Genomic DNA, 25,104 nt, shown 5'->3' with positions numbered 1-25,104 from the left:
TATGTAATAAAGATGTAAGAGGTTATTTTTATATCTTAACTGAGTTCTAGTTTGAGTTAGAAAATGCAGATTGCTGGGTTCCTTTCTACCAGCTTAAGGTAATGTAACAATCATGATCTGGAAAAATAAAATCTTGGGTGGGCTTTTAAACAATGTATTCCTAATAGCAAACAATGAAGGTGTACTCAATTTAATGTAACAGAGTTGGGTTTTTGAAAAGAATTAGACTGTCATGAGAAAAATAACTTCTAAAGAATAAAAAGTAGTGTAAGGTCAAAACATGTAATAGCAGTGGTAAGGTTTTAAGACCAGAAGCAGTTCTCTTGATTGCCATGATGAGGAGAGTGTTTTTGGGTACCTGAATCTTTGCTCAGTGCAGAGAGGAGGTAATGAGAAACAGACAGGATGTCAGTAAGAGCAGCTAGAATGCTGGGAAGAGGCTTCAGTGAAGATGAATGTCTTGCAGGCATGGATGGCTAAGATCTAAAGTAGGTTTTCTGATGGACACCATGTGTAGTCTACCTCTCAGAGCAATGTGAGGAATCATGAAGTTCTGAATCTCACCTGCACAGCTCAAATTATTCCTGTGGGATCTGTTGTATGGAGTTGTTCTGTGGTGAACTGAAAGCAGAAAAAGAGCCATACAAACAGAAATTCAAAGAACAGGACTAATGAAACAAATAGAAATCAACTTGCAGAGATGTAAATTGGTTGATTTTGTTTATGGGTAAGAGACACGTTGCTGAAGAACTGAAGGGAGTTCCATAATGATGAAAGGCATTCTTTTTGTTCTTGCCTGCCTCAATGTCAGATTGCTTTTTTCTGTTGGCATGAGAGCAAGTGCTCTTTTGCTGTGTGGGCTCTTTTGCTGTGTGGGCTCTTTTGCCCTGCTTGCTGAAATAAGCACAGAAGAGTCAAAAAGAGGATTTTTTACCTTAAACCTTTTAGTTACGTGATACTGTCCAACAGCTGCGAGCTCTGTCTTTCACTACTGGCTATTAAATAGCCAAATAGAAAAAACAAGTTGCATTTAGTTTGATATGTGAAACTTGCTTGCATAGTGCAGAATATGTTTTTCAATATTACAGAAAATATTTAAGTTCGACGTTAACTGAATTCTTTGATATATGCATGTTCTCTTATTCTGCCCCACCCATTGTTTTTGCTTTGAGAATATTAAAGAATTGAAGATCACAGCATTTAACTTTTCACCGTAGCATGAACTGCAACTTGGGAAGTCTGCTGATGATGCAAAATGTGCTGCTTCTGCTTCCCTTTTCAGTGGTTTTGGACAAGGGGAAGAGAAACGATTGCCTGTCTAGACTTCAATAATTTCTATATAAATTTACTTGTTATGCAGACAGCATTCAGTTCGAGGTTTATGATGTATTTTCAATGATATGCTATAAAACCAGTTTAAAAAAGAAAAAAAGGAGAAGCTGTTGTGCCAGAACTAAAATGCATCTCATGGGAGTGATTGCTTTCTCTAGTACTTAGGAGCCCCAAGATACCCTGTCTATAAACTGTTTTCAGTACATTTTTCTTTTGTTTTCCCTTCCCAGATGTCACCTGGAGATGTGAGGGGCTTTACTGCCTGTTTATCTTTACTACTGGTGTAGAATGCAGGGTGAAGTCTTACAGCCACTTTTGCAGAAGTCTTGTTGTGGAAGCCCACTGGCCTATTGAAGGAGGTACTGGTCAGCATGATAAAAGGTGAAGGCTAGTTTGAGTGCCAGCTGTCTTCAGTTAGAGTTTCTGCTAATGCTAAAGCTTTTAATCTTTGAATTTCAAAATACAGCCTGTGAATTGCTGTAGGCAATTATTTTGCCCTAAATGATTGGGGTAATATTCAGTTTCCAGATAAGTGGATGAAAAGCAGCTAGTAAAGCAAGGCATGAAAATTCTACCCCCAAAAAATTGATCAGTAATTATGATATCAATGATCAACAGTATGTCTTATGTTTGCCAGCAAGACATGGCACCTGTAAAGAATTATGCCTCTGTGTTGAGTGTCCCTTCCCCAGCTGAGGCAGTTTGTGTGTGCACTCATGCAGCTCCTCTTCTCTCTGTCTTGCTTCTCTCTATGGCTGATGGTGTTTTTGGTTCTGTCTTTGTTCCTCCGCGTGGTGAGGAAGCTGTGCTTCTGAAAAGATATTAAATGTTCCACCTTTCTGAGATTTAACTTGTCGAACTTTGGTCTTTCTCTTCCCATTTTTATTTTCTCCCCTGCAGCTTGAGGTAAACCGACACGCTAGGACCAGGTTTTGTTGCTTTGTTATGAAAATCATGGGAAGGTGAAAAGATGCAGAAATTGGTTCCCATTCGGGTGTCTGTGATTATAGATAGCAGTGTGATCTCTTCCCTGTTACAAAACAAGACAGATTGTCCTGCTGTGTTCCATTAGTTGGCTTAGTCTGATAATTAATCAATTAAGAGTGATACTGGGCATGGGGAATTGGAGATTCGATCGCTACTGTGAGGCACTCCTCAGTGGAGCAGGGAGTTGTGGTAGTTATGGCTTAGAGTCTACTTTTGTTTTCAGATCTCTAGGGAAAGCTCGGTGGATATTATGGAAAAAAAATTGAATTCTATCTTTTGATCAGAGATAAATTCTGTAGTCCTTTATGCTATGAGTTAAATGGATGACCTTTCAAGCCAGTACCTAAAATGTAGGATAAAAAATAGATGGTGGAAAAGAGGGACTGAGGTGAAGGAAACGTTACTATTCTCAAGACAAAGTAATTTGATGTAGGTGGCTGCTGTATTTCTTCTCAGAGGTTTGACAAGCTGATCAAAACCTTACCTGCCAAAGGCAGAAAACAGTCCTCCAGAAAAGAAATTAACCTAATCCATTGATGCACTTTAAGTGCATACAGCTATTATGTTAAATGTGGAAAAAATTGTGTTCCTTACTGTTGCATTTCTCTTTTTGTGCCATGTAAGACCTGGAGTTGCAGTGGGTAACACAGTTCTAATAGCAGCAGCTTTATGGTTTATTTCGCTTCCCCCTCCAAAGTTAATAGAAAAGTGCAATATTCAATTTAGGTATATGAAGGAGATATTTGGAGCTGAAAACACTATTTACTTGGTATATTTTCTGTATGTTTTCATATTGAGACTTCTTAATCTTTTCTACTGCTATGGATTTACTGTTCCCTCTATTCTTTTTTTTTTTTTTGGTGGAGGATTGTGTTTGGGATGACTGGAAACTTAATACTGAACCTAGTATGTGGGGCCAGGGGATGTCTGAGTGCCAACACACTTTCAAATCTGGACAGTTCTTGTCTGATTTCTATAGACATTGGTTAAAAAATCTTGTTCCCAAAGACGTCCTTTTCCCAACTTTAAAATATTCAAAAATTCTGGAAGCCATTTCCAGTTTGATAACTTTCAACATTCTAGTTCAGCATTTGATAAGCAGAGTTGATAAGGAATGTATGATAGTGAGATCTTATATAAGAAAGTTTTGAAAGCTGTGGTATAACATTCTGAAGTTACATGTGGTTCTGTTCTGTAATACTTGGGTTGTAAAAGTTGTACCCATGCATGGAAGGGATGAAACCTAGTATAAAGACCATGTTTTGTAAGAGTTGAGCTTTTGGATTTTAGAGTGGTCACATTTTTTGGTCTACTTGTGGTGTTTCTACTTCTTTTATGTTCTCTAGTTAGTGTTTCTTTGGTCTCCGTGAACTAAAAGAGTAGGATATGGAATTACCAAAATGATTTTGAGAGCAGCAAAATCTGTTGCATTCCTTAACTGGTGTAGCTCTTTGTGCTCTAGCCCTGCCAATAAATTCAAGTGCTCTTCTGTTACCTTTCCATTCATATTTCACTCAGTGCCTCAGCTGAGCAGGACTGTTAGAGGTTCATACAGTCTTCTGCTGGGTTCCATCCCAGTTCAGTGAACACAATTTGTGCCTGAGCACTGCGTGTGTGTCCTCAGGCTCACTTGCTGCCTGTTACTGCTCACAGAACATTATCAAAAGAGAAGAAAGGTGATGCCAGGACTTGCTTTCCTCTCATGGCATCTAGGCCTGCACTGGAAAAGGTTCTGCTGGCTTGTCCTTGTTATGCAGCCAAGGGTGTAATATGGCTCTTTGTCCTCTAACTCTACGAACGTGAATGAATTGAGCATCCATACAAAGTAGAACTTCCCTGAACTTTGGGGTTTTTTTTTTGTTTTTTTTTTTTTTTTTTTTTTTTGTTTTTTTTTGTTGTTTTTTTTTTGCAATAGAGGGCTTGTCATTGTGTAAGGGAAGGGAGGAGGTGCTGCTATCTTGTTTTTCCTGTTTTCTGGCAATGCTCTCTTCTATAGCTTGTTCTGTCCTGTCATCTCTCCAAGTACCAAAATACTGCAGTTGGATGGAGCGTTGTTGCATTCTAGTGCACAGAGCTAAATGAGATGTGTGACACTGGGCCATCTCACTGGCTGTGGCTTTAGGTCATCTGTTGTGTGTGTGTGGAAGATGTACTTAAGAGTTCTACACATCACTCTGCAGCTATTCATGTTGCTGTCAAATAATACCAGTGCTTATATTCTTTGTGTCAAGGTTCCGTCTGTGCTCTGAATCTTGTTTAATTTTTTGTCTCAGAAACTATAAGCTTGGTGGAACAGTCTCTTAGGAAAGGAATTAATGTCTTGTCCCACCTAAAAAGAAAAGGACTATGAAGTCCTAAGTCATGTCACCATTGAGGGCAGTTTAAGCGTGAAGAATGTCGTGACTGTAGGACTCAGTAAACATAGCATGTCTTAATTGGAGGTGAATCAGAAATGGGGTGTGTGTGTGAACTGTGTTCAAGGGGCAGTATAGGCAATTTAATAATTGTTAAGTTGTAAACAGCATATTGAATCATATAGTGTGTAATTATTATATATTTTTCTGAAGTGCGATAAACAGAATGAGAGGCTGAGGGACTTGCATTACCTGGCCACATTCCTGTTAATGTGTTATTTTGGGACAAAGCCCTTGTGCTGCGTCAACTAATGTTTTAGAGATTTTAGATTTCCTAATCATAGGCATTCCAAGTTTTCAAGTTGATTTGTCCACTAATTAATCTGGAGCTAAAAACCCTCTAATTGCAGGATTTAAATAAGGCAATGTAAGCTATTCTGGAAGCTTTTGGCTTTCATAAAGAGATCATCTGAAAAGCAGACATTCATGACCAAAGAACTTCATATTTTTTTTGTCAAAGCTTTTCAGCTGACAGGTAGTTCTTGATGTTCCGATCAGGTGGTGATGTGTGTCGCCTTGACTGCACTGTTCTTATTGCTCAACCAGCTCTGCATCTACAGAGCTGAGTGCCATCTGGGCAGATGGGCAAGCAGTAGGTAAATCATGATTGATGTCTTGAGCTGCAGAAAGCAGATCAACTGTGGATCCTTGGTACAGAAAGTCTGAGTGGAAAAGGCAACATCTATGCAGTGCTTGCAAGGTGGTAATGCTTAGAAACTCTGCTGAGTATAGATTTAACAGAGATCCAAGGTGACTTGAGAGTTTGAGAAATACTGGAGTATGAAAACACCAAAGCAAGTGGATGCTTCGGCCTTTTGCGAAATTCTATAATGAACCAGTGGGGAATAGTGCCTTCCTATGAAGTCTGGCTGCCTTATTGTGGGTAATTGGCCTGTTTGATAACATGAAAGCAATGCTGTGTGTTGTTTGCTCTTGTTCAGATTTTTCTGATGTGCCCTGCAAATTGCTTGCTGGCTGGGGAGTGTGTGCAGACAGTGTGTATACCTTTTGTCTCAGTCAATTTATGTGTCTGCATGAGTATGGAAAAAGATGCCGAAAGAAGGGATCCACAATCTAAAAGAGCAAATAGTCCCCCTAGTTGCCAGGAATTCTGCTTTTGCCAAACAGCTGTTAGGCAGAAGTAGGAATCTCCATGTTTGCACTTTGTGCATCTGAATCTGGGCACAGGCATCTTCTATATTAACCAATTTATTTATATATTTTTTTCCAATTTGGTTTCACAGAACCATGTTTAAGACAGATGATGTGCAGACCTTTTTGCTGAGTGCTTTTTCAGAGTGTGGATAGTGTGAGGAGAGGGGGAATGGTTTCAAACTGAGACGGGGTAGTTTTAGGTTAGGAAAAAGTTTTTCCCCCAGAGAGTGGTGACACACTGGAACAGGTTGCCCAAAAAGGTTGTGGATGCCCCATCCCTGGAGGCATTCAAGGCCAGGCTGGATGTGGTTCTGGGCAGCCTGGTCTGGTGGTTGGTGACCCTGCGCATAGCAGCAGGGTTGAAACTCGATGATAGTAGTGGTCCCTTTCAACCCAGACTATTCTATGAATCTGTGTGCCTTTAGCAGACTCTCAGTTACTGAATATAAAAATGAGATGTAACCTTGCTGAAGTACAATACTGACTAATTTTCAAGAGTCTGCTTCTCAGCTGTGCTTTACTTCACAAAGGGGAAACATCCTTTCTATCACTTTAGCAGCTGCTAAGCGCTTTCAAGAAGCAGCAGTTAAATTGAACGTTTCTTATGGAAAGCGGGTTGGGGTGGAGGGAAGACCTTTCTCCATAGAGCAGATCTTTGTGTGGATGTCATCAAGGTGCTTCTCCTGCAGTGCTTCTGCCCTGCACAATGGGTCAGTGCTGGACTTGCAGTACCATGCATGTGGAATGAAGAGCTGCTTTCTGGACAGACGGAGCTCTGCTGCATGCCATCTGCAGCTATCAAATCTACTTTTACAAATGCTTACAGAACCTTGCTTTAAAGCTGCCTTAGCCAAAACCCTTAATAGGTTTTAGAGACCTCTTATTAAGCTTTCAAATAATCGATGTTGACTTCTAAAAGTAGATTGGTGTTCCTGTTGCTTTACAGCTCCATTTGCCCCCCAGGGTTTTTTTCCTGTTCTGCAGGAGAAACATAAAAATGAATTATTTGGTACATATGAAGTATATATATACAAATCTGCATTTACCTACATGTATAAATGTGTGGTAATGTAATACATGCACACACGTATCTGCTCAGGCTCTGATGTGGGCATATATTACGAAAAACGTGTCCTTCCTGAAGGCTGATATAAAGTTTAGAGGGTTAGGAACATAACTTCATTTGACAGTGCTTTTTATGTCTTTCAGGACAGTCTGCCTTCATTTGAGGAAAGCGTAATGAAGCAGCAGCTTATCAGCTGTTGTCCTTTGCATTGCTCTGTAGGATAATTGTGCTATGGACCGGTGAAATGCAGCCAGCAGCTTGTTCACTTCTCTGCCTTCCCCTTGGAGCATATGTGTTTCTTGGTCTGCTCTCCAGGACAGGGTTGGCATCTTATCAGCTACCTTGTCTTTGAAGTAGTTCCCTTGAATCTGGATCTCACTTGAAAGTGTATGACATGGTATTATAAAATTGGGTGTTTACTTCCCCCTACAGCCTTCCCCTCCTTGGATTTCTTCAACAAAGATCTTTGTACAAATGTTAACACCTGCTGGGAGAAACATAGATCATACACCTTCTAAATTGTATTTTGAGCATCTAAAAAGTGTAGATCTAGTGCTTTGTAGCACCATAACTTCATTCTTAGTAATATCTAATAATTTTGCATACAATTTTTTGCTTTTCTGTGGAAAGAATGCCTTTTTTTCCCCGCTACAGAGGAGTGAAGAAAATGCTTTGCTCTGGATAGCAGACTTGATACCTGCTACTGACCTTGAATTAATTCAGTTGAAGTAGAACAAAGATCTCCAAGCTTATGCATTGGTCCTAAAAATGCCGTTGTTCTTGTGTATACAGTTCTTGACAGCTGAAATGTAGGCTTATGTTCTGGCTTGTCTGTTTTTCAGGGTAGAAATGCAGAATTTCACAATGGGAATTAGTCATACCTTGTGTGAGTAATTGCTTTATTCCCAGACAGGTGAGTTCACAGATAAGATACTCATGGTGTCATCGAGCTGCCGACCTTGTAATGCTCTGTTCCTTATGCTGTGTTGCCCAGCAGTTTTTTTCCCAGAAATAGAACATGAAGTGGTAACTGTCTGGAAGGGTGACATGCTTCTTTTTCTGCTGCACGTCCTGGGATTCTCTGGTGATTGCCTGTGTCGTAGGGCTACAGCAGTGATGTAGAGAAGTTTAAATTACTGAGAAGTTGGCAGTATTGTTGATAGGTGGAAAATGGATTTCTGCTTTGCTGATTGTAAAGCAATTTAGTGAAGGATTGAACACAAGTACGCTAGAATAAAATTTAGTTTTGAATAACCTATGATGGAGAGTGAGCCTTCATACTTGGTAAGAGTGTAAAATATAATAGTGATTTACAGATGCTACTGCAATGTTAACCTTTATCTTTCTTACTAAAGTTGGCGGGTTTTAATTTTTTTTCCCAACATTTTATCTCAGTTATGTCACAGTATTCTTATATTTACCTGAAAGTCAGCAATTGTTTTGAGTAAAAAAAACAAAAAAACAAAAAAACAACCAAACAAACAGAAAAAGCCCACAGCCTGTAAAGTTTCCTGAAGTGAACTTTCTTTTTGTAATGCTGCATCTAAGAAATATGAGGACTCATACTCTTGGCATGCTGTGCCTAGGTTCCTGCTGATCCAGTCGTGCTGTCTTCATTTACATCCATTATTACCTTCCTGCAAAAGGCTGTAGAACTGAGAAGGGATAGCTATAAAGTGAGGGATTGTTCATTTGTTGAGAATGGAAGGTCTCAACAAATGAATGTCTAAAAGCATCGAACCACCAATATACTGGAGAATTGATCAAATGTAGCACAATTGATACTGCTTTATTACCACAGGAGAGAGTTGAAGTTTAGGCTTTTAAGAACCCAAGCTGTTTTTGCAGCTCTGAAATTTCTGCTTTTCCCTTCATGAAGTTGGTGTTAGTCGCAGGTATCCTGCTGCTACTTAGCAATTAAAATGAAACTTACACGTCTGAGGAAGACCGTAGGAACTGTGCCTCTCCCAGGTAGAGCTGATTAGCAGCAAACTCAGGGGGTTGCCAAGGATACTACACTGACAAAACAAGAGAGGGATATGAGAGCCATGCCCCAATTTACGTGGATTATGCTAACTTTGTAGTGATAATTGTATGCTCTTCTGAATACGATTTTAATATCAGATGTGAAACATCTGCTGCCCTGATGTATAAAAGAACAGTCTGCTGTTGCCTAGGAAACACGACTTTCATGATGATTATAATATACATTTTGGACTGGATTTACTAGTTTGCCTTCCCTGGAGCCTCAGATAAACAAGTTGATCTGGTTTTGGTGATAGAGACGCAGAACAGGGAGAAGGGAGTGAGCGTACTGTCAGCTACAACTCTGCATTTCTTCCATTGAGTCTTCCGTCCAGTGCTGAAAGCTGATTTCTTTCCACCTTCCAGGGAAGAAAGCTAACGCTTCTCCAGCAAAATGCACACCTCTTGCCCTGGGGTGCAAGCTGGGATTGACACTGGAATCCAAGGGTGATTGAAGGCTTTGCAGGGAAATGCTGACATCTCATCTGGCAGTATGTGAAGGCATCACTGTATTGCCAGAACAGAAGGGCTAGAAGCCTCCTGTGCTTCTGGGAATGTTCAGCTTTCTCAAGTGTTATTGCAAATTGGAGTTAATTACTGCTCTTTTACATAGGGGATGTCAGGTCAAGGAGAAAGCATCAGTTTGAAGAGGAGATGCAATTGTAAAGGAACTTTCTTGATAAAATGTGTGGTTTAGCCCAGGTGTATGGCACTGTGTTGCTGGATTGCATCCTGTCTGCCTGCAGGAGCAAATCAGCGATGAAAGGAAAACAGGAATGGAAGAAATTTCCACGAATTGAGGGAGAAAGGTGTTCTATTTGTTAATACCAGTGTCTCCAAATGAAAGAGGGACTGATGGAATGAGAAGTACCAAGAAGCATGTTTGGTTCAACAACTTCTATTCACATCATTTCCAGTGGTTATTTAGAGACTTAACAAAAAGGAAAAAAAAGAAGAGGGCAAGATCTGTGCCTTGTGGGGCTCTCCTCCATTTATATCTCCTATTTGTATCTGTAGACATGAAAATGGCAGGCATAGCACAGGGCTTGTTTCCTTATTCTCTAGGGCAATACTTGATAATAGTGCGCAGTAAGTATCTTGAGTGTTGGATTCTAAACAATTATCCATAAACACAGCAGATTTGATTAGCTTATGTATTTACCCTGATTGCATGCCTGAATTAAATATTTGCAAACAGTGCCTTATTTTGTGGAGAGTCTATGCAAATTGGACCTGCAGCTACAGGGAGCCACACTTGTCGTACACACTAACCTCTGTGGATTTGAAAATAAGGTTTCAAAGGGTACTGGAGCCTGAGCTTTTTGAGTTGGCTCCAGGGTTCCCCACTTAAGTACAGTTTCAGCAATGGTGTTACTGGGGATAAACTGATAGGTGCATTCTCAGTCTTCAGGGGTGTGAGATGTGGGTCAGCATAAATAAACAGCATGGTGCCTGCACTCTGAGATTACAGGGCATGGCAATGACTCCAGGTGCTCAGGCTCTGAAATAGGAGAAGCCACGCTTCCAAAATGTCCTGGTACAACCCCAGTTTGGTTTCAATGGGCTCTGTGAGCATTGGGTGCTTCTGGAAGGCACTTTGTATTCAGCGAGTGCTCAGCAAGACAGTTTGTGTTTGTTTCTGGGCAGCTAAGAGTGGCTTTGCAGATTTAAATTTTAAGAGGGTGTTGTGCCTACTTATTTATTTGTTTTTGGACAGAAATACATCTTATGGTGCTTCTGCTTTCAAACATTGGAGTCTTCAAAGCAGAAGTTGATAAAGGGATCTTTCTGACTGCTAAGAGAAGAGCACTTGTCAGAAACTGCCATTTTTGACCAGATATACTGATAGAGCAGCGGGCATTAATGTTCCTGTTGTAGACAGATAAAGTTTGACATGAAGAAAGGGTTTCTTTTGGTTTTGTGTCTTTTTTTTTTCTTTCTTCTTAACCACACAGCAGATTTAGGACTCTCACAGAGCCTTTCTGCTGCCTCTCTTCTCTGTTTCTCATTTTGTCAAAAGAGAAAAATGAATCCCAGAGTGTTTTCTGTGGTGATCTAGAAGCTCCAACAGTGTTCTTATTTTCTGGATTTTTATTTCCCTACTTCTAGTGAATGTAGTAAATGACAGCATGTAACCGGAGCAGCCGTTCTCTGCATTTCTTGGCAGTGTGCTCTGATGAGATACGCAGCAAGAATGAAGTAGCTGCAGGCATCTCAGTGAACCCATGTTGTTGAAACACAGCGTGTGACCTGGGGTTTTGGTTCTGAACGTGGAATGTGGGGAAAAATGCTGATCTGGAAGGCAGGGTAAATAGCAAAGAATGTGTGTTGTTCAAAACCAACACACAGAGTTGTTGGAGCAGTTCAGCCTTTTGACTTTCAGTCTTTTGCTTTTAGGATCTCATTTACAAAATGACTAATAGTACAGTCTTTATCAACGCAGTTACAGCAATACTTTCTTAATAATTTGGTTGGCAAATGTTCCTTAAAATCTTGAAAGAGCAGGCCATGACGCTTCTAATTCTCAGGTGCTATTTCCAATTTAAAATTCAGAGGGAAAATTGTCAGTGGTCAGGGGAAAGAGGAATCTGAGCATCTTAGCTGCACACATAAATAATTAAAAAGCATGTTGATTTGCAGACTAAAGTAGTAGGAAGAGAAGTAAGTGTATACTCGATTGATGAGAGTTTGACAGTGTTATTTGGTGTGGGGCTATGTGGTGCTCTGTAGGTGCTGGGCCCTTGCTGTGGGTTGCATAGTGCAGTGCAGGGAGGGGAGGTGATCAAGCGTGCTTTGCTTGTTGCACTGCCAGGGAGTGCCTGAGCCATCTGCCCAAGAGGAAGGAGCTGGCACTTGTGCTCGCGAGCTAAACAGGCTTTGGAAGGGAGGTGTTTGGTAGGGGGAGAGGCCTTTGGCCTCAGCTGCATTCTGTCTTGAAGCTGTGCTGCCTGTACGGCTTAGGGTGGAATGGCATGGAGGGTGAGAAACTGCATACAGGGCTTGTTGGGATGAACGGTTTATACTTGAGTTCACTTTCTTGTCCTGAAGCAAATAAAACCACAATGTAACTCCTTTCCTGCAGAAATTGCCCTTGTGTATGGTCAAGGAGTACATTCTGACTCAGAGAGAGTAACCTGAAAGTCAGCGGCGTGTGTACACTTCCCCAGTGTCAACTCTTAATTTGGTCGCTGTCTTCCTGTGTTGTGTTGCGTTTCCCACTGTGTGAATGTCACTGTTCAAAGGCTGTGTGGCCGGATCTGCTGTGCTGTTCAGTTGGATATGGCATCCCCACCTTCACAGCTGACACAGTTTGAGTCACATAGCCTGTAGATATGACCCGGGGATCACAGCTGTCCCAGACTTCCCACCTTATGAAGAGCTCCCAGTGCACCTGAATGCTTTCTGCCAGTCATGTTCATACACTGAAAAGTGCAGGAACTGCCAAGAATGGCACTGCCATTCCAAAGGAAGAAAGTTGAAAATAGACTTTATGTACATACCGTGAGCATGAGAGAAAAGTCTGTGCGTTCCCCATGGTGTTACTTGTTCTAAGCCCATATTGTCCACTTCTGAAATTCAGGAGCAGCCTCTTTTTGCACTGCGTTCACCAAGGGACAGACCCTTTGGGAGGATCCTAGAAAATGAGCAAGTTCAGAAGAACTGACCATTTTGAAGTGTATCATTCCTACAACTTTCTTCTTGTGAAAAACCCACGGACAGTCTGGAGAACGTGGACAGTACCTGCAGAGAATTGAATCATCGAATCATAAAACCACTAGGGTTCTCTAAGATCACCAAGTCCAATCACCAGCACGTCCCCACCATGCCCACTAACCATGTCCCTCAGTGCCACATCTCCATGATTCTTGAACGCCTCCAGGAGCAGCGATTTCACCACCTTCTTTGACAGCCTGTCATGCCACTGCATCACCACTCTTTTGAAGAAGAAATATTTCCTCTTAAAGACTGTGAAAGCGCAGTTTCAGATATAATTTTCTTCTGATTGCTTCCAGGGTTACAAAAGACCATAAATGGGTCAGCCCAAACTTCAAGGTAGAGAGAGAAATCACAGCATTGTTTCCTTATTCTGTATGAGTACTAGTGAGACAGAACTGAGAAAGTTCCTTTCAGTTGTGTTACCCTTCTTGTCTGTCAAAGCAGCCAGCACTGCAGTTTTAAGATGGTTTTCAGGAAGAAAAGATAAAATTTAAAAAAATTGACTGTAATTCTCCATAGGTGCCTTTCAGTGAGGAATTGCAGCTCGTGGCATTTTGCACAATACCATGTTTGTAGTAATGAGTGCTTTGTTGTGTTCTGCTTTAGTTTTCCAAATCAGTTTTTAATTTATTTTTCTTTCATTCATGCTATGCTGACTAAATGAAAGCTAAAAGCTGGAAAGGTATGAATTAAAGAAAACTAAATTGTCTCTGATAAAATGCAGCCAACAATGTGTAATTTTCAGTACCATAATATATGTAGGCCTCTCCAAAAGCAATGCCCTCTATTTACTCCTGTGGGAATTACCATAGAAACTGAGAGCACAGCATTACCAATAGATACAACAAATTCTCAGCTACAAAATGCTATTTTTCAATATAATCATTATCATTAGCTATGCATTTTTGCCAGTGATGAACAAGAGACGTTTGGTTTTTCATCTTCATAAGAGCAGGTGATCAATTTTGTGTTGCTTTCTTTTTATCCTTATGGTAAATATTTTATCTATGTCTGTTGAATTCTGTTAATATGAGAGGACTTGCAGAAAATAATTGCTGTATATTCTTAACTCAGTTGTGTCTCATTTTGCAGATAACATGCATGTGTCACTGGCTGAGGCTCTGGAGGTTCGGGGAGGGCCACTGCAAGAAGAAGAAATATGGGCTATTTTGAATCAAAGTGCTGAGAGCCTTCAAGAGCTCTTCAGAAAGGGTAAGCATTTACAAGGAGGGATATATGCAGAACTGGAAACATCTTGCATATGTTTTCCTGTTATGTACTCCCATATTCTTCATCAGCTCTAAACACACACAGTAATCTACCCCTCAGTAAACTGCTTTTCAGGTGAGCTGTGCCTCAGCCCAGCTACTATTTCCAGCCATTCAGTCATGTTCTGTTGGGACATGGAACACGTTGGGTTTTACATGGTGACAGCTTCTTTGATAGGAGGTTACTATGTATTTTCTGCGTTATTTTATGTGTTTAGAAAGGAGATGGAAACACAGACTAAGTGTTAAATGTGGCTGATGTGATTGGAGCAATTTGATATCGAAGGGTTCACAGTGGAAGGAAGGGATGCCATTCAGAGGGACCTCAACAAGCTGGAAAGGTGGGGCTGGGTAAACCTGATGAGGTTCAGCACGGCAAAGTGCAGAGTTTTGCACTTGGGCCGGAGGAATCCCAGGCATCCATACAGTCTGAAAGGAGCAGTCCTTGAGAGCAGCCCTGCAGAGAAGGACCTGGGGGTCTTGATAGATGAAAAGCTTAACAAGAGCCAGCAGTGTGCCCTTGCAGCTCGGAAAGCAAATGGTATCTTGTGCTCATCAGAAGAGGGGTGGCCAGCAAGGACAGGGAGGTGATTGTCCCCCCCTACTCTGCTCTTGTGAGGCCCCATCTGGAGTACTGCATCAAGGTCTGGAGCCCCCAGTACAAGAAAGGCAGGGAGCTGTTGGACAGGGTCCAGAGGAGGACCACGAAGACTGGAGGGGAGTGGAGCACCTCTCCTCTGAAGGCAGACTGAGGGAGCTGGGTTTGTTCAGCCTGGAGAAAAGAAGGCTGCGGGGTGACCTCATTGCAGCCTTTCAGTACCTGAAGGGAGCCTACAAACAGGAGAGGAATCAACTCTTTGAAAGGGTAGATAACTGCAGGACAAGGGGAAATGGTTTGAATTGAGGGAGGGGAGATTTAGGTTGAATGTCAGGGGAAAATTCTTTACAGAGAGAGTGGTGAGGTGCTGGAAAACAGGCTGCCCAGAGAGGAGGTTATGGATGCCCCGTCCTTGGAGGTGTTCAGGGCCAGGTTGGATGGGGCCCTGGGCAGCCTGGTCTAGTATTAAATGGGGAGGTTGGTGGCCCTGCATGTGGCAGGGGGGTTCAAGATTCATGATCCTTGAGGTCTCTTCCAACCCTGGTGATTCTGTTATTCTGTGGTTGCAAAATCAAGTATAATACAGTACAGTGCAGTCATGCTCAGGCTGCTCTAAAATGATTCAGTTCTGAGCTAGACAAAAGCAAGCCACTGAAAAAAACTTGATCAGAGGGCTGGCAGTCACTGCCTAGAATGCATTTATTGATACGTTTCCAGGTACTGTGAGGTATGTGATTGCCTGTTCTATTTTCAGGTATTTTCAAGTGGTGTCAGTAAATCTCTCCCTACTGACCCCAAGGAAGACTGTAAGCTGAGGATCTTATTTGCAGTGCTGCTAGTAATTGTCTGTTCTAGCATTATATCTAAGTCTGGTGTCCTTCTTCTCCCCCCTCCTTTTCCCTCATGTTTTCCTTTATTTTTATAACCAGCACACCCTTCAGCCTCTGCATTATCCCCTCATACTATTTCTTTAATAACAATAAAAACTGATGTCAGCTTTTCTGAAATACTTTTTTCTGAATGTAAATTATGGGTAATTTTAGGTATCGTATACAAATTGAATTTCAGCCTTGTGCTAGCAGCAGTCCACATGGGGTGAGAAATATTCCCTATTAGGAACATTGACTTTATTGTTGCTATTTGACCAACTCTCTCTGCTCCTTGTATTGCAAGAAGAGGAAGCTGGCATCTTCTTTCCAATCTCTTACTTTGATAACTCTAAAAGAGAACTGGAGAACGATTTATTTATTTGTTTTATGACAGTGAGCGTGAAGAACTACATATAGCTTCACTTAAGATATATATTGAATGGTTACAGAGCTGGACACTTAAACACCTGAAAGAAGCCTGTACCATAAGTATGTAACAGCGAAACTGCTTAAAAATTGTAGACTAGAGTGAGTGTTTTGCAAGATTGAAGTCTTCACTAGAAATAGGAGCTCACCCTTTCCTAGCAGTGCAGAAAAGAGTTATAATTACACTGAAGACTGCCAGCAAGATGAGAGTGAGAACACAGTGCATCCCTCCTTCAGAGGAACAATGTAGAAAGATGAGAACACAGAAAGCAAAGCTGCCCCAGGACTTCTGCTGTGTGCTTTTAAGGTAGGGCAGTGTCTGCCAGTCAAGTCTGGCTGAGATGGAAGCTGTTTCTGGTCTCACTTCCTATCAGTGAATACCAAAACACAACTTTAGATAAAATCAGTGCCAGAAGAATCTCTCTCTTTTTGGATATGTTTTACTGAGCTGTTCTGCTAGTTCAGCAAACTGTTTTCAGTCGCATGCTATTAATTAACCTGGAATATAGCCCTCTGGTAAAATGCACCTTAAAAGACACTCAAATGAAAGAGCTTCACAGTGTAACAGAGGTTGACAAAGGCAGTTTAATTCCTCCCAGCAAGATGCAGATAACTAGTCTTTAATGAAGATTTGGCTTCTCTAAGGAAAAAAATCTAGACATCTTTTTTGGTCATCTTGAATATCAATTTCTGTGCTGGCTTGTAAGGATGTGTTGCAAAGCTGATGGAATAAAGAATGCAGAGGTTCCCTTGAGCTTTCTAGTCTGTCTCAATTTCATTTGCTCTTTCTGGAGAGCCTGTAGTATACAGGGAATCCTAGAGAAGTCCTGTTTGTCACAATTAATTTTCAGTCATGACATACAGCTTGACAGATTTGCCTCAGTGGCAGAGGTCATATTTCCAGAGTTGTTCAGACGTGTACAGCCTCTCCTGGCTGAGGTACATTCTCCACTTTGGCTCTAGTCAGTCTCAGAGATGTGATGCTCTTCTCTCGCTCTTTGTATAGCTCTGGATTTCCTGAACATCTTGTTCTGTAACAAAATCTAATCTTGGTGAGTATTTTCTGTATTGTTTCCTCAGTTTAAAAAGCAAAACAAAATAACACCTCTCCCCCAAAGAAGAAAGAAAAAAGCAGAATTCAGAACTACAGCCTAACTAATTTGAAATTAGGATTAAATCACATTGGAAATTGTCATTGCTTACATTATCATCTATTTGCAGCTTCCCCACATCAGCCCAGCAGCTACAGAATACATAGAGGAATGACCAGCCTAAGAGACCATTTACATATCTGTGAAATCCTGGTCAAATTCTGATAGCCTTCTCTGCTTGTTTGAAGTTGAGAATTCTTGCAATCATACCAACTGAGAAAGCGTCCTTCAGTTCATTTGTTAATTAAAATTGGTTTCAGGAAATAAGGGAAAAATGTTTTAGACAAGCTTCTGTTAAAGATGTGATGACTTGACTTGTAAGTGTTATGTGTCTTAGTGAGTCTGTCTACTTATCCATCAAAGCACCAAATACAAGTACATAATGAAATTTCATGTCTTCCTTTGTTAATCACAAGTTACATCGTATCTAATGCAATGATTGATCAATAAATGTGCATATTTTTATGCTTATTTGTATTTACAATTCTAACAGTTGTTGAGCCCATCAAAATGCTTTACAAATTGATTTCAATCATTATTAGCAGTGAAAGATAGGATGGAAATGCTCAGTTGCTAATCACTGGTGTAGAAGATCAAGGCTGGTAGTTGTCATGTCAGCAAGCTATAAGCTGTTAAATGAAGGAGAAAAACAATCCAGTGCTCCTGATTGCAGTTGTGAAGCTTAAATGAATCTAGTGATTTGAAAAGGCTGATACCAGACCTGCCCTTCTCTTACATCTATTTAATTATCTTCACTAACTATTTTGTTGTTTAGAAGGTGAATCAGCTGTGTCAGACATGCTGAATCTTGTATTCAGTACTGTGTGAAGGCAGAGGAAGAGGTCTTTGAAGTGCAGTATCTCGGCTGTGAGCACAGAGGTGTTAGGAGCACGCTGTGCTCTTGGCACTCAGTAAAAAAAACAGGCTTTCTTCTCGTTAAATAGGTTGAAATGGGGAAAGCTTATCAGAGCTTGAAAGTGGGAAAGATTTTGTTGCTTCAACCACTCCTGTGCTAGCATGCTTTATGAGTTCTGGAAGTAGTTACACCATGTGGTTCAAATCAAACAATGTACTCGGTACAGGAGAAAGAGAAGGGGAGAAAACAGTTCTGCTAATAGGAGAGCTGGCTGGGTAAATACAGTCACTTTACAAAAAAGTAAATGGAGAATTGTTTCTCTAAAGAAAAATTATACCATCTGAAAGTGCATGCGAAGAAAGACAGGGATGTTTTTTCAAGCACTGTAAACCTTGTCGAGTCACCCAGTTGCATGCACTTAGCTTGAGTGAGTGTAATGAAAGGCAAAGAGCCAAAGTGAAAGATGCTGGTGGAAACTAATGGAGAGTCCTGGTAATTGGAGCTATTTGGTTGGGGAAGAGAAGGTGGGGTGGGTTCTTCTTGTTGACTGGAGGGAAAATACAGTAAGAGAGGAAGAAATCTACATTTCCTAGCCACCCATTGCTGGCAGGTTTGAGTAGATTGCTTTTTCTACTTTATGTATGTCATTTCCTACTACTTTTGCTAATGCCTACATCCTAAGGGAGAGAAAGTTGAGAGAAAACACAGTTAAAGGACCTTGAATTGTTTAAGTAGCTTAGGAATTCGGAATTATCAGCAATCAATATTGTAACTTCGATCAATTTTAAACTACTGCCTGAACTTTCTTATAATATTGTTTGGGTTCTTTTGCTTTGGCTACTTGTGTGCTGTTAAACTGTTTAAAAGACTGTTTTCAAAGTCTTCAATTTGTTTGGCAGATGCTATTTAGCTGAACAATCTTCCAGATTTTATTGCACTCAAAACCAGTTCAGTCTCTCCTTTTAAGTAAGACCACACTATTTATTTGTGTCTTGGCATTGATGATAAGCTGTGCTCTCACAAGGGTTTTGTTACCATGCTGCATACTTACAGAGTTAACTCAGGGTTGGCATCTCCAGCACAGCTGAAAGTTTCCTGGACATACAACTGACCAGGAGTTGTAGCCTGAGTTCCAGTGCTTCTGAAAGAGGGTCTGAGTTTGTCTTTGTTGTTTTCTCCATTATTCTGAGGAATAGATTTCCCTTATGACTCTGAAAAATTCTTCTGGAAGACTAAAAGAGGAGATGAGCACCCGATGTAGCTGTAGGTGTCCGTGTTCATTGTAGGGGAGTTGTACTAGGTGACCTTTAAGGGTCCCTTCCAACTCAAACAGTTCTGTGATTTTTTCCATGGCTCAGTGAGAAGGAGGAGCAGAGTTACTTGAAAATATTATTCTTAGGATAAATTTGCATAGTAGGAGCTTTGATTTGTTATGGATGCCTCAAGGAAGTAAATAGAGAATTAATTATTCTAGTCTCATCCTTTGTAAACATAGATTAAAGATTATGATGTAGGCAGTCTGATCCAATATATTGGTTAAAAGGTACTAAAAGATGAAGCTAGGAAAGTGCCAACAGAAAAATCTTGTCAAAGTCAACCCCTTTTCTACTCTTAACCATGTTCACCGTCCATAGCTTCAAATCATGCAGACTGTAGAACATAGATGGAAGTATTTTACATGAGTCATTAAATTCAACCTTTCCATCTACAGGGCACAAAAGTGTGAGTTGGAGTAAACCAATATTTGCAGGACTTCAGGCTAAATGGGTTGTTTTTTAATATTGTTAAAACTAAATCACATTTCCATTCTCATAATCTCTGGTTTCTGTAATACGCTTCAGAGTATAAAGTGTTCAGAGTTATTTTAAGTCTTCATGGTACAAATCGTTAAGGAGAAAGCCTCATCTTTACTCAAGTTGGAGCTGTTAAGCAGAAACCTTAGAATATTTTTTCAGTGTTTATTTTTGTATCAACACACAGCTGGTCAAAATCCAGTAGCTAGTTGCAGTGTTAGTTTGGGAAGCTGATGGCCAGGTAATGTTTTCTTTCTAGAAGTGCTTTGCAATATAATGTAATACTTAAGAATGTAATGCCTAATTGGAGGGTCTCATCTCTGTATTTCTTCAGTTTACCATTCTGTGTACTGCCATAATAGTGAATAACAGTTGTTCTGTTTGTGTTGGAGGAAGCAGGGTTAGAGTTACAGTACAAAATGTCTTTGGGGCTGGGAGAGGCAGATAATGTTGTTGTCTAAATCAGTTGGCTGTAGTGACTTTCTTTTACTTTTGCCATATCTGATGTTTCAGGTAATTGCTCAGTGAGTTTTCTTCAACTCATCTTGTTTATAATTTTAAGTATTAGAGAAGGACTCATATTGTGAGGCTGAACTCCAACTTTGGAAGCTTGCCATAGCGAGAGAAGGTGAATGAAGAGATGGTCTTATTTAATTCTTGTGATGTGTCTTGTTATACATTGCAGTGAAACCATCACCTTGGACAAAATTTACTGCTGTATCAAGCAGATATTTTGTCTTGGCTGTTGCAAATGATGCTAGGCTTAAATCATTTTGTAGGGGTCAGTCGGTTGGATTGCCCTTTGGAAGAAGTGATGCATGTACTGCAGTCTAAGAATTGGTTATTAATGTCTGCATGAAGTTTACATTTTCTTCTCTCTCCCAAATTTATTTGATGTTATTGTATATTCTCTACAAGAAGAGAGAGATTACCAAGTAGGGTTCCGTATTTGGATTTTGTATGGTTTTAGGGTGCTTTCGTTTGGAGCATGCACGTGGTTGTTGTTGTCTGTGACAAACTGTGCTGATCTCTATGGGGAGCTCAGCAGTTCTGTACAAGAGCTTGAATTGATTTAGCCACCATGATCAGAGATACCTACTGCAGTAATTACTGATCTGTTTGGGATCCAGAGGACAAAGTGAGAGCAGCAAAATCTGTTTCCTTGAGGCGACAAGATTGAGCCACCCTTGTGTTTCACAAAGAGCAGGGAGAAAGCATTTCTATGCTGTGAATCTGGAGCTTTTCATTCTGGCTAGTAGCATAACACATTGGCATTTTAAAATGAACTAGGAAAACCATAACAAACTTTTTTTTATAATTTTATATACTATGCGTGTGTGTGTGTATGTATGCTTTTTTTGGCTTTGACTTATCACTTGAGTGTTTTTGTTTGTTGGTTTGAATTATTGTTGAATGTGAACTTCTCTGTTTAATTGTAAACCTTAATAACTCTCAGGAAAATAAAAGCTTGTGAAGAAGAAACATTTTGAAGTGAGAAGTGCAAGTTTTTGCAGGCTCAAGGGAGCTTAAACTTGAAATAATGAATGGAAACAGTCTGTAGGATCTGCCCATTTTAGGATGATTTCTAACCTTAATGGTCTCTCCCTCCTTTCAAGGGAAAATTGTGTTTACGGTTTGACAACAGTGTATGTGTTTGTCTTCTCTACTGAATGAATTATTCTACATGCACTGGTAGGAAGGGATACTTGCTGAGCTTTCATGAGTTTGAATTTGGGAACGTTTTTCTGGATAATTGTACTCACCAGTTAATTACACAGTCCTGCTGCCCACATCATAGAATGAGGGAAGCCTTAAAGCAGTTTTTTAGCTGCTTTGAGAGGAAGGGGAGTTGAAGAAATGGAAGGAATTACTCAGTAGATCCTTTTACATCTGATACCTGTATGCAGTAATTCAATACATTTGCTAGGAGATTAGAAATATTCTAGATTACAAGATAGTTGTGCAGCCTGGGCACCAGCACTGCAGGCACATCCTAAACTGATAGGAGAGTGGAAAATGTTTGTGGTGATGATGAGGAGGGAAATGATCATTCTGTAGCTGGTGCTTATGATGTAGAGGAGAAAGACTTTTAAATCCTTTGATTCCTCAGCTCTTTGGTAAATCATGTAGTAAAAATTAGTGCCTCTGGAAAAATAATGAGTTTGTTTTTTATTTTTACTGACATAAAAGCTTGTGTCTCCTTTGGTGAAATGAAGCTGTTTTGCTGTGAGGTATAGAAAAAAGAATTTCAACTCAAGAAAGTGGAAAAGGAAAGTTTTATTAGCCAGCTTGGTTCTCTGATTTCAGTGCTTGTTTTGCTATTTCAAACTAAAGTTTGGAAGGAAAATCCTAGAGAAGGGTTCAGGTTAGTTCTTTGCCTTCTTACACTGCTGACTAGAATTTTATTTCTTTTCAGTAGTGAAATTATTTCTTGCTTTGAACTAGATAAAACTGAAGTTCCCCAAAATGTTTCTCTTTGGCCCAGCTAGTCTAATTCAGAGTCTTCCTTTCCTCTGCTAACCTGATCTTCTCTATCCAGGTCATTGCTGCTACACCATTACTATTAGGAAAGCAATTAATTCCATTCCTGCTTTGGAGTTGGCTTTCATGACATGGCTCCTATAGCATTTGATCATTTTTGGTGTTTCAGAGATGAAATAACCTGGAGATAGGAGATCTGTGAGTGTGACCTTGAGGATATGAATACTGAGACAGAATTGTCAACTTCAAAAAAAAGAAAAAAGACGGAGGAGGGAAGTTGGGGCGGAGGGACTGTTATAGAGGTTATGAAGCACCATAGGTGCTTGAGAAATGACTCAAAACAATTGTATGTTAATCTGCAGAATTTTTGTTTTCCTTCTTTCAAACACAGCTGATCCTGCTGCTCTGGGATTCATCATTTCTCCGTGGTCTCTCCTGTTGCTTCCATCTGGCAGTGTATCATTTACTGATGACAATGTTTCCCACCAAGACCTGCGAGCATTCACAGCACCTGAGGTTCTGCAGAACCAGTCCCTGTCATCTCTCTCAGATGTTGAGAAGGTACTGTGCCTCCTCTACTGCAGAGTGCTGTCTTTAAATGGACCTTTTTGTCTGCAGAATTCTTTATTTGTGTGCTTCATTGATTTCTTTTGGGAAAGGGGAGGGACCCTTCTGCTTTTTTCTTTGTACATGTGAGTGGGGTAGAGATTGTGGCTGTGTTATGCCTGTAGGAATAAGTGTCCGTGTGCAGAACTGCATGTGTTCTACTAACAGCCATGCCTGAGCAGTGGCTACGTGATTTCTACACTGCCCGTCTAGCTAATGGGAAAGAACATTTCACCTTGTTTTTCTAAAAGTAACATCAAGAATTTCTTTCAAAGGCAAATAGCATGTAAGAGGTAAGCAAAACAATTACTCAAGCATGCCAAGACTTCAAAAAATCAGATACTTTTGCTCCTCTCAGAAATTTTATTTTAATTATTAAAAATACTCATCAGTTGTGTGTAGAATTGTTCCTTTCCACCTTCCTTTTCTTCTTTTCCACAACGGTTGATGATCAGGTAGGTAATGGTTGTGTATGAAATCTGCTCCGGGTCGTTGATACAAATAGTTATGATAGTTCGCTTCTCAGAAGTTTGCCTAACAACCATTTGTTGCAAATGGTAATGCTCTGCTATTTTGGCAGTATCTTGTCAAAGATATTTAGAGGTTGGAGTAAAAGGAAGCTGAGCTCTGTTCTCATCTTCTTGGCTTCTCAAGATCAGTAATCCTAAGGGAAGGATAGGAGCCAAAGCTAGCGTTGTTTTAAGCTGGGAACAAGCATGAGGTTTGACAACACTTCTCCAGAAAGAGCAGCACTTTGCTTTTGCATCCAAGGAAGCTAGTGTTGGCATAAGGACTATCAAAACATGTTTATGTCTATAGAATACATGATGTGTGCTACTGTGCTACTTCTGCTTTTCCCTAAATCTCGTATGTAGTTGTTTTTTGTTTTTTTGTGTTTTTTTTTCCTCACAACTGTATCAGATGAAAATCACTGCATTCTCAGTTACAAGCTCTTTCTCTGCAACATAGTAAAATGTAATGGCATAATAATGTATATTACTTGATCTACGACAAAACCAGGCAGCCAGCAACCTAAGTTGAAAGCTTTAAAAGAAAAGTAAAAATAACACTGAGGTGAATGCCAGGATCAGATTCAGTAAAGTAGAATACAGCTGCCAAATTCTGCAGTCATAGTATTGGAATTATTTATCTTGCTTCAGGAGAGACAACATTGTTGAAGACAATAATTTTGTCTCTAGTGTAAGCTGGGAGGTTAACATACAAAACAGGCCTTTAAAAACATTAGAAACAAGTTTCTGAATGGCACATTTGTGAAATTCAGGACTGATGGCATTCTTTGCTTCATGCCAGTATTCATTCAGAACATCTAATATTAAAAGCCATGTTGTGATGTTTCTTTAGGGAAAAAATCACCAGAAGGACTTCTGTGGGTTGTAAACATGGGCACAGAGCATATCAATAAGCAGTGACCAAACATTGGCATTCTTCACATACACAGTGCTGATTAATCTCTGGTTACAGCAGCGTGAGTTTATTTCATGAGCAACGCAGCTTTGCTTGCTGGAAATGAGACTCCAGGCTGCAGCTATTGTGATGATGTTTCCACTGGGAAACAACTGTGTGTGGAAATTTATAAGCTTTGGCTTTACATAACCAAATTACTCAGCCACCTATTAACTAAGCAGAACCCTTTACTTTGTGATTGAAGCTTCAGACTTTGGGTTTGGGATGAACTAACTTGATTCACAAAATCTACTAAATTTCTGCACACTTTGTCCACGGTGTGGGGAGAAAAGTAAAAAATGAACTGTTGGGATACTGTGGGATGATATAAAAACATTTGGGAAAAGTGTTGCTGCTGCCATTCCTGTTCTCATGTAACACTTGTCAGATGAATCACAGAGTGATGCTCCCAGTTCAGCATTTGGGACTGGGTGCAGCTAAGGACAGCCACAGTCTAAGTTGTTAGATGTTATATTATTCATCCTGCAGTCAAATAAGGGAGATTCTTCTCTTGATTTCCTAGAAATAGTCCCCTAGCATTGGAAGAATTTAAGTATACCATGTTTTCATGGTGGCAACAGTGTACCGTAGTATTGTGTTAAAGTTACACTGGATAGCATGCCAAGGACAGGAGTGGCTGTGATTGCTGGTCTGTAACCCCTGAGGTGGGAACTGCACAAGATAGTAGTTTGTGTGTAGTTCTTCCATGATACCCATCCTTTGGATGTATTTGTTTGCTTATGTGGAAAAAAGAAAACTACCTGAAATAGGAAATAAGTGAATTTGGCACAAAAACTTGACTGTAAAGTTATACTGGTAAAGCACTCTAATAACGGTAAAACAATGGCAAAACTCCCCACTTGGAGAATAACCTGGCCAAACTAAGCAAGTTTTTC

General features: G+C 40.3%; 1 protein-coding gene across 8 annotated transcripts in view; it reads left to right on the top strand.

Annotated features, from left to right (window-relative positions):
• Positions 1-25,104, top strand: part of PTPN13 (protein tyrosine phosphatase non-receptor type 13) — a 111,398-nt gene that overhangs the window by 13,127 nt on the left and 73,167 nt on the right. For all 8 annotated transcript variants that reach the window (XM_048940954.1, XM_048940953.1, XM_048940952.1 and 5 more), the window contains 2 exons: positions 13,789-13,908; positions 22,530-22,699. In XM_048940954.1, coding sequence (XP_048796911.1) covers positions 13,794-13,908; positions 22,530-22,699 — 285 coding nt within the window. In that variant the 5' untranslated portion in view covers positions 13,789-13,793. Of the gene's footprint in view, positions 1-13,788; positions 13,909-22,529; positions 22,700-25,104 lie in introns of those variants that run through there.

The sequence above is a fragment of the Lagopus muta genome, chromosome 4 (assembly GCF_023343835.1).
Source record: "Lagopus muta isolate bLagMut1 chromosome 4, bLagMut1 primary, whole genome shotgun sequence".
Taxonomy (NCBI): Eukaryota; Metazoa; Chordata; class Aves; order Galliformes; family Phasianidae; genus Lagopus; species Lagopus muta.
This window is presented reverse-complemented; position numbering and strand designations above follow the sequence as displayed.